The sequence below is a fragment of the Aulonocara sp. 'chitande type north' Nkhata Bay genome, linkage group LG19, assembly GCF_057382095.1.
Source record: "Aulonocara sp. 'chitande type north' Nkhata Bay isolate Kocher_YH1m ecotype deep benthic linkage group LG19, A_spYH_male_GT1.1, whole genome shotgun sequence".
In the NCBI taxonomy this organism is placed as follows: Eukaryota; Metazoa; Chordata; class Actinopteri; order Cichliformes; family Cichlidae; genus Aulonocara; species Aulonocara sp. 'chitande type north' Nkhata Bay.
In genome coordinates, this window is record NC_141362.1 from 25,287,974 (window position 1) to 25,303,342 (window position 15,369).

Genomic DNA, 15,369 nt, shown 5'->3' on the forward strand with positions numbered 1-15,369 from the left:
CAGTATAGAAGCCTCTGACACTGTTAAGCAATCCAATGCGCCAGTGCTGTAAAGAAACCCTACACATAATAATGATTAACTGTTGTGCAACACTGAGGTGTGTTGATTCACCTCTGATCATTTCCTCCACTCTGCACACTGTATATGGAATAGACAGAACCACGTTTGTGGTCTCTTGTTGACTTCATGCTGGACCTCATGTGAATTAAATTTTTAGCTATGAACCTCCCAGAGGCTTATACTTACCTCTGATCTGCTCTGTACTTGCCCATCTGCATGATGCAGACTAGAAGAGCAGTGATGGAGAAGAAAGTGGTGTTCCAGTTCTTGTGGCAAAGTTCCTCTTTAAGGAATCAGCCTGAACATACAGGAAATCCAATGGCACCGCTGTTGCTAGGCAGCGGGGGGGAAGGAGGGGTAAGGGGTGCAGCCAGAGAGGGGTAGAAAGGGGGTGTTCAGCAAGCCACCGAGGGTGTCACCATGGTGATTTGGCATCCGAATGTTGCGGTCAGAGACCTGGGCTACAGAAAAAGAGAAGTGAACCAGAGGCTGCGGCCAGAGAAGCAGCAAATACCACCACACAGCAAAGTGTTAGCCGAGCTGTGTGGCTCCAAGCTCCATCACGAAGTCACGTCAGTGTCTGTGCAGATAAATGATGACTTTCAAAAAAAAAAAAAAAGTACAGAAGCTTTGCTGCATGTCACCCCCTCCCAACCTTTCTGTGGCTCCCTCCATCTGCCATGTGTGGGTGTGTAAAAGGCAAAATGCAAAAAAAGCATAAAAGAAAGAAAGAAATTGTTATGACCACTAGAGGTGGGAAATGGATAGTAATTTCATTCACTTCACACAGAGTCATGAAATAATCACTCTAGTAAGTCAGATTAGTTGCTGTATTTGGAGCGTGTGCACTTTCTGCTAATATTTGGCACCAGAATGTTAATAATTGTATCACAAGAGGAAGCGGTGTGATGATGCATCAAGATTTCAAAATGTTGTCCCACCCCTGGTTGACCACACGTGTAGTTTTTATTAGTGGTAGGTCTTTTTAGAAGCAGTAGCAGCTCTCTATGGATTTGCTGTGACCTTGTGCCAAAAACAGATGCCAGAGGTTACCGGTACCATGAAGCCTTGTTTTTGTTCCTTGATTAAATGGCTCTAAAAATCGACGGGTATCAAAATTTGCTGGAATTCATCCTAGCCTTGCATTGTTACAAAGATTTGTGTGCGTCGTGTATGTGCACGCACACACGCGTGAACTGTCAGTGTTCGTGCGCTGAAGATGGTCTTCTCCACCCACATCCTGCCCACTGAGGCTGAGCACCCACATGTATGCCCTTCACAAGCTTACCACATTCTTCCTCTCACTCAAAAAACACACACACACACACACACACTGAACATGCAACATATTTCACCCATAGAGAAAAGTGGTTGCACAACACCCTACTCAGCTGTGATGACCCACTGCCAGGAATTATGCTGTACTGCTACAGTCCTTCCGCTAGTACTAAGTAAAATATGTATGTGAGGGTTTTTTGTTCTTTTGTTTTTTTTCTTTTCTCGAATACCACAGGAAAACATCCACATCTAATTTAGAACTGACAGGAAGTTTTCTCTTATCTGTTTTGTACACATGGGTTTTGTTGGCCAGTGAGTTTCACAGCCTCATTCTGACCGATGATGTCGTTTTCTATGAGACATCTCTAAGCTGTGAAGAAAAGTAATTTAAAGTAGCCATTTGACATTTTATGAAATATGCCTTTTATTCTCTTTTGCTGTGAATTTGACAAAAATCTACAAAAATGTATTTGTAGATTGATGTAACTCAGCAGGCCAGAAGTTGGTTACATACATCTCACCTCATTCTTACAAATAAAGACTCACTTCCGAAAACAGCCAACCACTCCTTTAGGACACATCAGGAGTGGGCTTTTTTAAAATGTTACATTTTTTTATTTTAAGCTGGCAGGACCCAGAGATGAGCACCCATCAGGCTTCTTTCTAGCCTGTGAGAAACAAGCTCATAGAGAAGTAAAGCATGTATTCATGTTTGCATTCAAATATCCAGGCACGCACACAAAACGTTCCTTTGCTTTGTTGAAGTGTGTGTCGTAAGCTTTTAGTATGTGGGCCAGCCTTCCCTGTCCTCAACCCCTGTGCCTTTGAGGGCGGAAGTGCATGGATCCCTGATGTTGGTGTGGAGCCAGGTTGCCCGTGGCTCCGCACCACCTACAACGCCCTCTCTGCATTCCTCCCCCTTCTCGTCTCCTCCCTCAAACAGCCACATCTCTAGGGTCAGATCAGCTCCAGATTGGCCCCCACGCATGCCTTTGAATAGTGGGGGCTTGGGCTAGCACTTTAAAAGGAAGCCCAAGTCTGTTTCCCATTTGCCCCGCCGCCCCTCGCTCCTTTCTCTCTTTCTCTCACATACACATACAGCTGTCATCTGGCTTTTTAAGTTCTCTGCTGCATTTCTCCAGCTGGAGCTGGTTTATGACATTCCCTCGGCAGACTCTTTGGCCTCTCGCTCCCTCTCCCCCCCCCCTCTCTCGCTCTAGCTCTCTCAGACGCGCACACACAAATACAACACAATCTCATTTTTTCCTGCTCTGTTCTTTCTCTTCCCTCTGCCTCCAATGTCTCCTGTTCCTCACATTCCCCTGCAGACGCTGTCGATGTGTGTTGCACCACTTGGTATGTTTGGAGGCAATGAAGGAACAAAGTCACACACACGCACACAGACCATGTGTTAGCAGTCTGTGGGGTGGGTGGGGTAGGGGGCTAGTGGAGGAAAGGGGGGGGGGGGGGGGTCAAAGGAAGCATCTCTTAGCAACCACAGGACAGTAATTACTGTAGCAGCAGCTGGGAGCAAACCAGATTTCCGCTGTGCGTTAAAGCACTGGCGTGGGCTACTTTACACACGGCACTGACTAACTACAGCCAGCACCACCTCCACACACAGAAAAGAGAGAGGGAGAGAAGGTGGGAGAAGGAGAAGAGAGGAGGACTAACCCTGCTTTGATGAGGTCGAGATGTGTGTGGGGGGGGAAAAGAGGGTCAGCTAGCCAGTGCATACGAGGCTCGAATACGGTCCGATCGAACTCGAAGACGCCTCGGCATGCATCCATCTGTGTTTGTGTATTTTCGGTTGCGACACGCAGAGAGAAAGAACCTTCAGTTTAGCGGGGTCACTTTGAGACATCACAGGAGCGTTTAGAAATAGGCAGGCACGTCCGTGAATGTGAAGTTTAGCCTCGTTTTGAGGGCGACCGGTACACAGTTCTGCTTATTTTCCCGTATCTCGCGTGAACGTTTGAATAAGCTGGAAGTTGTGAACATAGTTGCACTGAAATCAAGCTCCACAAAATATCACAAGGCTCTTAACATAATAACTATCCTCCCCCAACTCTCATCACCTCTGCATGCATGAATCATGAAAATCACTGCTGCTTTTGATTTTTGTTGCCATGAGTACTTAAAGTATGAGGCTATTGCTGTTGGAGGCTCCTTTTTTAAATATAATTTCTGTAGATGTGTAAAAATATTTTTCCTGCATTTGATGTCCTCTGTGTCATTCACAAGATGTTATTTATAGGCCGATTGATGTCAACAGTGAGCTTTCTTCTTGTAATTGTTGGAAGGAATTAATTGTTCGCTTTCACGTTGCAGCGCATGGTTTCCAACATCTCTCTTTTTTTCGGCATTGTCAAGAGCCTTTTTAGGCCAGTGTTTGTAGATTTTTGCATCAGCTAAAATGTTTGTGGGAACACATGCAAGGCTGATGGGAACTCTGAGTTCTTAACAGAAGGGTCTTGAGTCATCTACACAGCTCAGTCATTTGGACAAGCGTGGGTGCAGGATGCCCCCTGGTGGTTAAAGTGGAACACACACACACACACACACACACACACACACACACACACACACACACACACACACACACACACACACACACACACACACACACACACGACAGCCTACACACACTGAGTCAAAGCTGTTGTAATCATGAAAACTGAACTGATTGACCATTAGAGCTTTTAACAGTGAAGCAGTATCGTGAAAAGTGAGAATGGCTTTTTTCAGGGGGGATTAACAAAAAAAAATTGATAATTTGCAGATTTTTTTGGTAAGCAGAGTGACTAAAAATAATTACAAAAGTTGTTATTGCATCATCAGAGTGTTAATTCACTAGATTTTCTTTGTGACGTGTTACTAAGGAAGAAATTTGAACATGTTTTAAGTTTCATCCTGTTTCGCATACTTACCTGATTCTGTATACCTGTAGGTGTGTGATGAGCCTCCTTCCATCTGTACCCCGATGAAAGAGCCCTTCTCTCCTCTGAACAATGTCGTCTCCACCGAGCCATTCAGGGGCTGCTACGTTCGCGCCCAGCCCTTTGACGAGTTCCCCTCCAGCAACAGGCGCTACCTGCCTCCACAGGTTTGCCTTTCCCTTACTGGCTTATATCAATATATAATTCTTTAAATTAAGGTACTTTTTATGTAGTATTTTCCACAAAGTGTTGATTTCTAGTCTTTCTAGCAATCTGACTTATTCCTCTTTTGATTTTCTTCTTTAAGTCAACTCGCCGTGTCAGTTTTCGCATGGATGAAGAAGAGATCGTCCGCATCAACCCACGCAAAGACGTGCTCATCCGTGGCTACGAGGACTACCGTCACCCTGTCATGTGGAAACCTGAACCTGACCGTGAGGACCTGGATTTCCCCACTGCATTTCACAAACTGGACAGTAAGAAGTGCGAGTACCTCTTCCCCGATGGCCCCGGTGGAGACTCCCACTCAGGCCCCGGAATGGGTATAGGAACAGGTATAGGGCTTGGGCTGGGCAAGGACACGGCCATCAAGACTCAGCCGTCGCCCCTCATGAAGTCCAAAAAGAGCAGACGGCGGCGAGAGGACGGCGAGCGTTCACGGTGCATCTACTGTCGGGAGATGTTCAACCACGAAGACAACTGGCGGGGGCAGTGCCAGGATGCCCCCGACCCAATTAAACAGTGCATCTACAAAGTCAGCTGTATGCTATGCGCCGAGAGCATGCTGTATCACTGCATGTCTGACTCAGAGGGTGACTTCTCAGACCCCTGTTCATGTGACACTTCTGACGAGCAGTTCTGTCTGCGCTGGTTGGCCCTGGTGGCGCTCTCGTTTATCGCACCCTGCATGTGCTGCTACCTGCCTCTGCGCGCGTGCCACCACTGTGGCGAGGCCTGCCGCTGCTGTGGGGGCAAGCACAAGGCCGCGGGGTGACCCGACACCGGACACTGGGACGCCATCAAAGCTAGCAAACAAAGGAAGTGGATAAAAGCGGAAAATTATAAGCTGGCATCCTTTTTTCATTCCCCTCTCAGACGGGGTGATATGTTGTTGATCCCCACTTTGAGGGCTTTTGGAGATTTCAGTTTGTGTTTGTCGCCGACAAGCAGCAGCGGAGGACAAAACCATATGCTTTGTGGGGGGTAGGGGGGCTCTGAGCATCAAGCTAAGCTCAGGAGCTTAAGCTGAGGAGAAGAAGAGGAGGAGGAGAAGTCACGATTAATAGACTTGGAGATGTTACTACACATCTGCACATGCAAACACACACCTCTCTCACATTCACACTCATAAGCCAGGCCACAAATATCAGACTTCTAGTACAAGTTATGTGTAACTTCATGAAGGAAAATTGTCTTTTGTACAGAGAGCGACGACTTCACGACAAAAAAAGAAAAAGAAATCAAAACTATTCTGCGCTGAGGAAAAACCGTACTTGCTGTTTGGGTATGCTAAAAGGGATATGTTTTTGCTTGTTTGTGAATTTGCAGTTAGGTAACAGTGGCCTTTCCTTCATGGCTTAAGCATTCGCTGACAATGTAATTATTAGACAGAGAAAAGTGCACTATAAAATGATATTCCCCCCGAGTAAAGGTAATCCTCTGAAATTCTTGTGGTATATTAACCACCGTGTTCTATTGTAATTTTAATGCTTGAGAGTAGTTGCTGTGGTGGATGTCTGGCCATTTGATTTCCTTCTTTCCTTTCCATCACTTTTTTTAAGCAGAGTAACAGATAGATTTTGAAGGTCCACCTTGGCACAGCTTGCACAGTTCATTTAAAAGACGTTAAAATGACTAACTCGCCTTCCTGAGGTGATTTAGATCGTTTGATTGCATTCCAAAATAAAGGGATCGATTCTACGATTAGAAGGGAAAAATATGGTAACAACTTCACTACATTAAACACCCCCTCCCCCCCATATATTTTTAGTTCCTCATAAGAAAATTGCATTTTAGAACCATATAAATAGAAACCAACACACAACAGTTTCATTTACTTCAGTGAATCTCAGTTATAGTCCAGTTATTTACTGCTGTAGTGAAATTGGTGGGGTTTTTTGTTTGTTGTTATTTTCTTTTCTTATTTTCCTGCTCATTTTTACAATTAGTTCCTAATCGAGTGTTAAAATGTTGCTCAACCAGCAAGTTTTGTTTTGGTGAGGTAAGGGGTTACAGTGCTCCTTGGTTAAAATGACATGGCACTTAAATTAGACTATTCTTTGACTGATAAAACTCCAGATTTTGGAATTAGCCTGTTCAAATATTAAGTTAAAATCCTGTTTTTGTTTTGTTTTGTTTTTTTAGTGGGTTAAAAATAAAAGAGACAAAACCAAAAAAACAACCCTCTTTTTAAAGCACTGCTCTCCAAGCTTTGGTTGCAGCACCCTCTTAAATTCCCTTGTTTGACCTCTGAATCTTTCTGTTTTTCCCCTTCAAATGTTGTGCAAATGTGGTTATTACATTGTTCCTTGAAAGTTAGTCCACTCCTTCCATGAATGAATGAATGAACGAACGAGTGAAGGAATGAATGCATTGTTTTGGGAACGCTGAGCATCTCAGCTATTAAACCCTGAGATGTTCTGTGTGTGTGTGCATAGGTCTGCATACGCAGAGGTGGTTTTATGTTACGTAACGTCACCAGTGACTACGTGATTCAGGCTTTGACTCATAACAGTACTGACCACCATCCTGCTTTTGGAAGCCCTGGCTTCAGAGTAAACAAAGTAATGAAATGCACTCATCGGCTTTCTTGCCAAGTTAGATTGAGAAGAGTGACGCTCGTTCTGTTAATATGAAGACCGAAAGCAGGTGGAAGCAGCTAACCGATATCTCTAAATTGCATGAATCCCTTTTCCCTTTAAATTAAAAAAAAAAAAAGTAATCAAAAAGCGCATTTTTAAAAAATGAATTACATATGGATGCACGGATGTTTAAAAATAAATTGGCCAACGCCAGCATGATATTTTTCCACATTTTAATGTGTTTTTTGTTGTTATTTATTTCCGTCTTTGTCCAGGGAAACAAAGAAATCTTCACCCTAAATAAGACTGTTAAAAATCTTCTTCATCACATTGGGGGTTTTTTTTGTTTTGTTTTTAATACTCACAAGAAGAAGAAAAAAAGGCGGCGTGGAGACCAGGGATTATGGAATGTCAGTGAAATTCGGAGTCTTGTAGTGATGACAGATGGAATAACAGTTAGCGGTGCAAAATGGCTAGAAGCAACAATTTGAAACAACTACCAATGGGATGGCAAGGGATACTGCTGACTGACAAAAGATGGGGCAGGAAATAAGGTTTCCTATGCAACCAGTGTCTGAAAAGTCTGCTAGCAGCTGTCCGCTGCAAAGCGAGAGGTGGCAAGCGAAAATCACTTTATATATGGACAGGGCTATAGCCAAAATTAATGACCAGAAATATTGTCCAATTGGATTTCCTGGTAGGCCAATATCGGTTGACGAGGGCAGCATGTCGACATCTGTAGTCCACTGCACAAACATGGTATGACCTGTAAATTGGTAACCTCAGGAGATGGATTATGTTTGCCTCCGTTTCAGTCTTAACTACACTTCATATTTTGTAAACAGATGTGAATGATGATAATCTTCTGGTCTAACTCTTGGCAAGAAAGACACTATCCTGCACTCCTCACCCAAATGTCCAAATTTAAAACCCTTTGGGAAACAGTATCTACATGGACTGTTTGGCAGTCTGACCCAACAGAATATTCAAAATTGAACTTTGAATAAAAGTCACTACAAGAACAGCTTAGTTTGGACATCTGGCTGCAATAACCCAAATGCTCCCTAACTGCAAAGTGTAATCCACCTCAGTGGGGTTTTTTTTAAAATAGCAAATTTGGTACAACATCCAAATGCTGTTATTATCAGATATGCATGTTTTCCCACCTCCTGTCACTCAAAAAAGGAAAAAAAAAAAAAAAAAAAAAAAGAAGAGAGAAACCACACCTCACTTAGTAGTACAAGAGAACAATTTATCTTCCAGATTCCTCCCTAACCAATGCTCCCTTTACTTTCTATGCAAACCTTCGAATGTGGGGAAACGCATTGACCTCTTGGCGGACTGAGTCAGTGACTAGACAGGACATTTTAAATACTATATATAGGTAGACGACAAACCCCTGGTACCAAACTCCAAACACCTGTAAATATGTAACACTATATTTAAGTACTGATAATAATCCCAGTTTTTTGTTTTTTCGTTTCTTCTTTTTTTTGTCTTTGAAATTTTAAAGATAGAGTTGTATTTATCGTTGCTGTCAGCATATACCGTAGCTTGAAATGACAGCATTTGTACATAGGTCACCTTTTAGTATTATTTCACATTGAAAAGTAGAGGGCGTTTGTGATGGAAATGACTATTGAGTTTCTAATAGAGTTCCTCTCTAGTTTTGTATGGTAGAAGGAAGGATAGTGCTAACACGGTACAGTAGTGGCAGTCCACTTGTTTTTTAAGTTTGAGATATATATATATATATATATATATATAAAATTGAAAAAAAAAAAAAACACATACGTATAAAGCTGCTAGATACAATCACTAATTTTATTGTGTTGACAGAGAAAATCAGCTATGAACGACTGTTAAACCTTAATTCTCCAACAGCATATAACGACAACGGTCAGTTTTGCAATGTTTGATTGCTCTGTGTGATGAAGTGGACACTTGTGCATGTGTGTGGGTGCGAGAGTGTTACTATATTGTGCCCACGGCTGTGTGTTTGTATGTGTGTGCGTGCTAGATTCCAGGTAGGTTGGCGGTGTGCATGTGCGTTGGTGTGTGTGTAACCAAATGTTTGGTTGGTTGTCTTTTTCTCCCATTGTAATCTGATTACCCTGCATTATTGCAAGCTGAACCAAGGTTTGATGAACCTGATTAAAACTTGCTGGCTGAGAAGCAAAATGTAGGACGTGCATTTATACAAAGTGTAGAGAATGCTGAAATAACACTTCTCATTCTGCATTAACCAGCACAGTGCAACTTCCTGTCATGTACTGTATTATATATGCAACATGTGTCTGTCCGCTTTAATATATATATATTTTTTTGACCTGCATTATATAAAGACTTCAGTTTTAACCACTTTGCTGCTAGTCTTTTATCCTCTTTCAATCTTGGAAACTGTGCATATCTTTGGGAATGCATACAAGTGTACATTCTTGACATTGTGTAGATTAAGAAAGATGAAAAAAAAGCTATATAAACCTGTTTCTCTTCAGTGTATTGTTTTAAAAACGGTTACTTTTTACAGCAGTTGAGTGGTTATGTTTCAATTCTCCGATGCTTTGGTGCACTGATGATACTATACGTAAGCTTTTTTTCATCTTACAGCGCTCGATGTAACATTTACGTGATTAGTTCTAAATAGTGGAAGACATTTGTGTTTTGAAACTTGCAGTATAAATGGTACTATTCTTAACTATTCTGTAAAACACTGCCTGTTTTCTTACTTTTCGTTCTTTCACTTTCTCTATTTGTGCACATTTCTTTTTCCTGTGCATTTTTTTTTTTTTTTTTTTTTTGGTTTCCCTTTAGTGCCATCTGCTTTCACATCCTGACAACCTCAAAAAAGTGCCTCACGTCCATCCTAGTTTCCATCTTAACGTCTCTTGTTCTGGTTTTATTGGTTTCTACACGTCTAGGTATTATCATGGTTCGAGAATACCAAGTATCTGTTGTAAAATTTATAGTACCAATAACTCATGTCATAGTTGTATTTTCTTTATACAGATGTAGCTTGTTACTTTTCATAAATATAATGTAAATATGCATACATATGTTTGTAACTGTTTTTATGTTACATCATACACTTGTAATTTGACATATCAAATAACATTATCATAATAAAATGGTGAGTTTTAATCTTTTTGCCTGCGCTTGATTGATTTCTTGATCACAGCCAATATATACAATGTTGCATAGAGAAAGACAAAATATAAGAAGACATACATTTAGTGAACCGCAACATTAAATGGGTGGGGACCTCTGAAGATTGACAACCAAGACTTCAGCAACAGATCCTTTAGGTTCTATACGTTGTGAGGTGGGACCACAAAATGTAGAACTAGTTCAAGCCCAAAACCCATCTAGCCATCGATTCATCTGTCTTCTGTCACTTATCTGGGGCAGTGTTGATGGGTCAGCAGTCAAAGCAGAAATGTCCAGACCTCACTCTCTGCAGACATCTTCCCCAAGTCTTCCAGGAGGACACTGAAGCATTCCCAAGCAAGTTGAAAGATATAATCTCTCAAGCATGTCCTGGATCTCCTCCCAATGGGACATGGCCAGGAGGCATCCTAATCAGATGTCTGAACCACGTTAACTGGCTCTTTTCGATACAGAGGAGTAGCTGTTCTACTTTGAGTCGATGCCAGTGGTTGCAAAGGACGCTGCAGAAAAGACTTTATCAACAGCTGAGAGATCCAATGTGCTAAATTCTTACAAAATTCACAGCAACGTCTGCCGGTAATGGTATGCAATAGAAATGTGAGCTGTTTCTCAGAAGCCATGAAGGCAGAATTTTCTGTCTATATAGAGGGCCTTTTAACATCGTGTTGTCTTCAAAAAGATTCCTGATTTTTTTTTCTTTTTTTTTTTTTTAAATCTTTAGAACTTGCTAAGATTTAAAAAGAATTATTCTCACTTAGATGGGCAGTAGTATAATTAACAGTGATGTTGATAGGATTACGGACTCATCATTATCCTGCAGAATAAGGTTTCCACTATCAGGAAAAGCAGTTGTCATAAGTGGTTGTTAGTGGTCTAGAACATTAGGTGGGGGGTAGCACCCACATGGAAGTCAGGACAAAGTTTCCCAGCAGAACATTCCCTAGAGCATCACACTGCCTCCATGATGTTGGCTGCTTCCTTTGGTGCATCCAGCCGTCATCACTTTCATCATACCAGTCGGCTGACAGTTCAGTTCTGATGCTGATGGCCCCATTATAGATGCTTTCATATGTTTATCTACACTTTAAAATAGAGGATTTAAGTGTTCACCTTATATAATTGGATAAATATCCTCAGCTTTAATAATAAACATCAATAAAAGTGACTCAGAAATGCACTCATTGTGAGCACAGCGATGAGAGGGCCCTGCAGCAGTCCCACCAGGACGTCGCCCGGGTGGTGTTTGTAGTCAGAGACGCGCGTGTATCCCACATACAGAACGACACCAGGAAGAACTGGATGGTGGGTCGAACCAGTCTCGTCCATTTCCCCTGCATCCGGGCCTGGACATAGAGCTTTACACACAAAAGTACAGATTCGAGCTAAACTTAAAGGTTACACGCACATAAAAGAACCAATTTTTGTGAAAAAAAAGAAAGAACAAGAAAACAAACAAGACAACCCCCAGGTTAAGATTGGAGCCATTTATCTATAGCTACAATCTTTTCGGACCATTCCCTGTAAACTCTAGACATGGGTTCAAAGTCCCTTAATTGACCTTTCTCTTCCATTCTGATGCGAAATTTGGTCATAGGTCTAAATGCCTAAATGAGCTGCTGCCATATAATTGGCTGATTAGATGTTAGCATTTGTATTTGTCATCTATTTTCCGACATCAATGCACAAAGTTTATTGTTTTAATAGACACGCTTTACTTACAGTTTTGCTAAAACTGGCGGAACCTAGGCGGAACCAAAGTTGCGGACCGTAGTTCTGAAATCCGCCCGTTTCATTCCGGGTCATTGTCTTGGTCGGACCACAGTGGAGGCGGATATCCACGATAACGGAATGAATGGATGCTAAAGCCCCCTGTGCTGTCATGTTTTTAGTTGATACACGCGCGTGAAACAGCTCGCGGCTTCAGCGATGGAGTGTGACATTTTGGACTCGTTAGAGCAGCTTGGGTAAGCGAAGTCACTGCTAGCATAACTGTTTAGCTTCCACATCCTGCGGCGTGTTTTCAATCAAAATAAAGCAGCCAAGACCCCCGTCTAACTCCTGGATGTGTTTGACTTTTGGTGGTGTGTGCTGGTCCGTAGCTATGACGGCCCTCTGCTTGAGGAGAAGGCGCTGCTCAGAGCCGCGGAAGGAGGCCTGCAGTCGCTTGAATATGTGGATCTCTGCAAGTGGCTGTCAGCCAGGTTAAAGCCCCTGTGTGACCTGGAGGAGAGCATCACCTCAGGCCCAGGTGAGCAGCATCCATTCTCACCTTAATCTGATCTAAAAAACAGTGTCTAATCTTTGCGCTCACATCTGTTTTGTTTGCTCTTCTCCTCCAAGACGATATGGACAGCCTCCAGCTGGAGATGAGTGGTCTGCTGAGGGAGCTGCACTGCCCCTGTGAAGTTTCAGGGATTCTCAAGGGCACTGGGCAGAAAACAAAAGACCATCTCAAGTTTGTCTGTATGTATCATTCTGTGTAATCCACTCTGTGGGCTGTAAACTGTAAGTAAGTAGGAAGATTCGATTTTTGTGTCTGTTTTTCAGTGTTTTTAAGCTCTGAGCTTCAGGCCGCCCAGATTGTGAGAAGCAGGCAAGTCTCTGATAAACAAGGCCAGAGTCCAGTGAACCAGGAGCTCACAGCAATCTGTGAAACTCTGAAACTACCTGTGCCAAAGGGACAGGAGGCCGCAGGAGTTTTCTCTCAACTTCAAAATAAGGTGAGGCTGTTTAAACTGCACGTGATTTCAGTTAGGATGAGCAAGAATAAGGCTCAATTTACTGATCAAAATGTATATATAGTAGTAGCAGTGTGCGCAATTCTTTTACGGTAATTGCAAAACGATCAAACAAAAAAAGAAAATGAACAAAGATCTGCTCCTCCTTCTTTAACACAAGGCATGATGCAATCTTAAAAAAAGTATTCTATAAGCTGTAGATAAGAACCCACTCGGACACAGTGAGAACATGCAAACTCCACATAGAAAGGCCTTGGGGAGATGGTGTGGTCGAACCCAGGACCTTCTTGCTGTGAGGCAACTACCGTCCCACCCATTCCAAAATAATCAGAGTAACACATAAAAAAAACCTCTTGGCTGTGTAATTTAAATGTGTAGCACTCTCTGCTCATTATTATTAGGTGGCACAGACAGACATCGACACATTTTCTTCCTGCATTGCTTCATTAGCTGTCAATACTTGAGATAGCAAGTTAGGAGGAAATTGTTGTGTGTGATACATTAATCATTGTATTTTTACATCACTGTCTCTCTTTGATCGTTTTGTTGTTGTTGTTTGTTTAACAGGTTGAAAACTTGCTTAAAACCCTTCCTGGTGCCTCTGTTGGAAACCCAGTGCTGAAGAAATCACTCGGTAGTGAACAGTGGGTATGTATATGATCGGCTAGTAGCTACACTGTACTGTGTATGTATCTGGTTGTATTGTTGTTACAGGTCTCTTTTTAATGCTTGCAGGAAAAATTACAAAGCATCAACGCAACTCTATCGTCTGAGTACGAATGTCGCCGCAGGATGCTGATCAAACGGCTCGACGTCACTGTTCAGTCATTTGGGTGGTCAGACAGAGCCAAGGTATGTTTACAGTCACACTTCAAACTAACGTCTGCTTGTTTGAAGAATGTTTTGTGGTTATTTGGCGAATAGCGGGAAGCATTCAGATAGTTGTGTTGTGTTTTAGGTGAAGGTGGACAGCATGGCAGGAGCCTACCAGCCTAAGAGACACTCTCTGAGGCCTCAGTCCTTTGTGGACATAGCGGCGCTGCTGGCTGCCAGAGAAGATCTCTGCAATGTGGTGAAGACCAGCAGCGGCTCGAGCAGGGAGAAGACCGCTTGTGCCGTCAACAAGGTGCAGCAAACGTTTCCCACGGTCAGAATAGTCGGGCCGATTTGGACGTTTTCTTCATAGACGTTCTGTTTAACCTGTCTTTGCAGATCTTGATGGGAAGAGTACCAGATCGAGGAGGACGTCCCTCAGAGATCAAAGCCCCGCCTCCTGAGATGCCCCCCTGGCAGAAAAGACAAGATGGCGGAGGTGGTGGCTGGGGAGGACGTGGCGGTGGTGGTGGGGGACGAGGTGGAGGAGCCTGGGGACAAGGAGGACGAGGTGGTGGAGGTGGATGGGGAGGAGGAGGAGGAAGAGGAGGGGGTGGAGGTGGTTGGAGAGGAGGTGGGTGGAATCAAGGAGGACACGGCAGACACGGAGATTACGGAGGACACAGTGGGCATGGAGGGAAGCGAGGACGGTACTAGTATTAGCTTCCACTCATTGTCCTTTGCTGGGTTTTGTTGTTGTTTTTGTTTTCTTGCGACACTAGACGTAGTTTTTCACATGACCTCAACTGTTTGTTTGGTTTTTATGGATGAAAAGCTGATGGATGGTTGTCAGTATTGGGTGGAAAACCTTAAGCTTTTATCTGTGCTCATCGTTCCCCCCCCCTCACTATTGTCATCAGTGTTTTTAAAGTGAAAGTAGCACTCAGTACATGAGTTTTCACTCATACAAAAGTGGCAAACACAAACACTGTGGCCATAATATTGCAGTTACACTCCAAATGAAGACTGCATTCTAAACACTGGCAAAGTGACTTTAAATGATAAATCCAGCTGAGATCCTTTTATATACTACAAAAACAAAAACACATTCTGCAGCGTTCAGGTGTTAAGTATTTAGTGTTGCAGTAGTTGGACACAGCCTGTATCTTTAACATTGCTCAGCACATATACCATATCCATGCTTCAGAACAAAATGTAATGTCGTGCCTCTTGTGCATATTACTGTAAATTTGCACATCTGGAATATTAAGAGGCAGATGGATTGAAGGATTTTTAAAATGATGACTGCATTTTAAATGTGACCTTTATAAATTAATAGCTCCCTATGCTGCATGGACTCTGATGACTGAAACCACTGCTATCTGAATAACCTGATTACAATGAGGACAACTACACTGTAGTTCCATTGATTGATACTTCAGTATGCCCCTTTAAGCACAGGAGACTGTTTTTATTTTTCCCCTTCCAGGATCCTGTAATAGTTATTTATATAATGGTGAGAAGCCTTTTCTTGTTGTTTTTAATTAATAAACCTCTTTCAATTCTACAATC

General features: G+C 42.7%; 2 protein-coding genes across 2 annotated transcripts in view; both read left to right on the plus strand.

The window, feature by feature from the left end:
* spred1 (sprouty related EVH1 domain containing 1) overlaps nucleotides 1-10,219 on the plus strand; it is a 38,664-nt gene extending 28,445 nt beyond the window's left edge. Inside the window, exons 5-6 of the mRNA XM_086274449.1 lie at nucleotides 4,289-4,444; nucleotides 4,585-10,219. Of these exons, the coding sequence (XP_086130575.1) occupies nucleotides 4,289-4,444; nucleotides 4,585-5,271 (843 nt within the window). The 3' untranslated portion in view covers nucleotides 5,272-10,219. The remainder of the gene's footprint in view (nucleotides 1-4,288; nucleotides 4,445-4,584) is intronic.
* Nucleotides 10,220-12,049: 1,830 nt separating this feature from the next.
* tslig3b (tRNA splicing ligase complex subunit 3B) lies at nucleotides 12,050-15,367 on the plus strand. The gene is made up of 8 exons (XM_086274567.1): nucleotides 12,050-12,210; nucleotides 12,346-12,494; nucleotides 12,587-12,709; nucleotides 12,794-12,966; nucleotides 13,552-13,632; nucleotides 13,720-13,836; nucleotides 13,943-14,110; nucleotides 14,197-15,367. Exons 1-8 carry the CDS (start codon nucleotides 12,173-12,175, stop codon nucleotides 14,512-14,514), a joined length of 1,167 nt encoding a protein of 388 aa, XP_086130693.1. The 5' UTR covers nucleotides 12,050-12,172; the 3' UTR covers nucleotides 14,515-15,367.
* The last annotated feature ends 2 nt before the right edge of the window (nucleotides 15,368-15,369 follow it).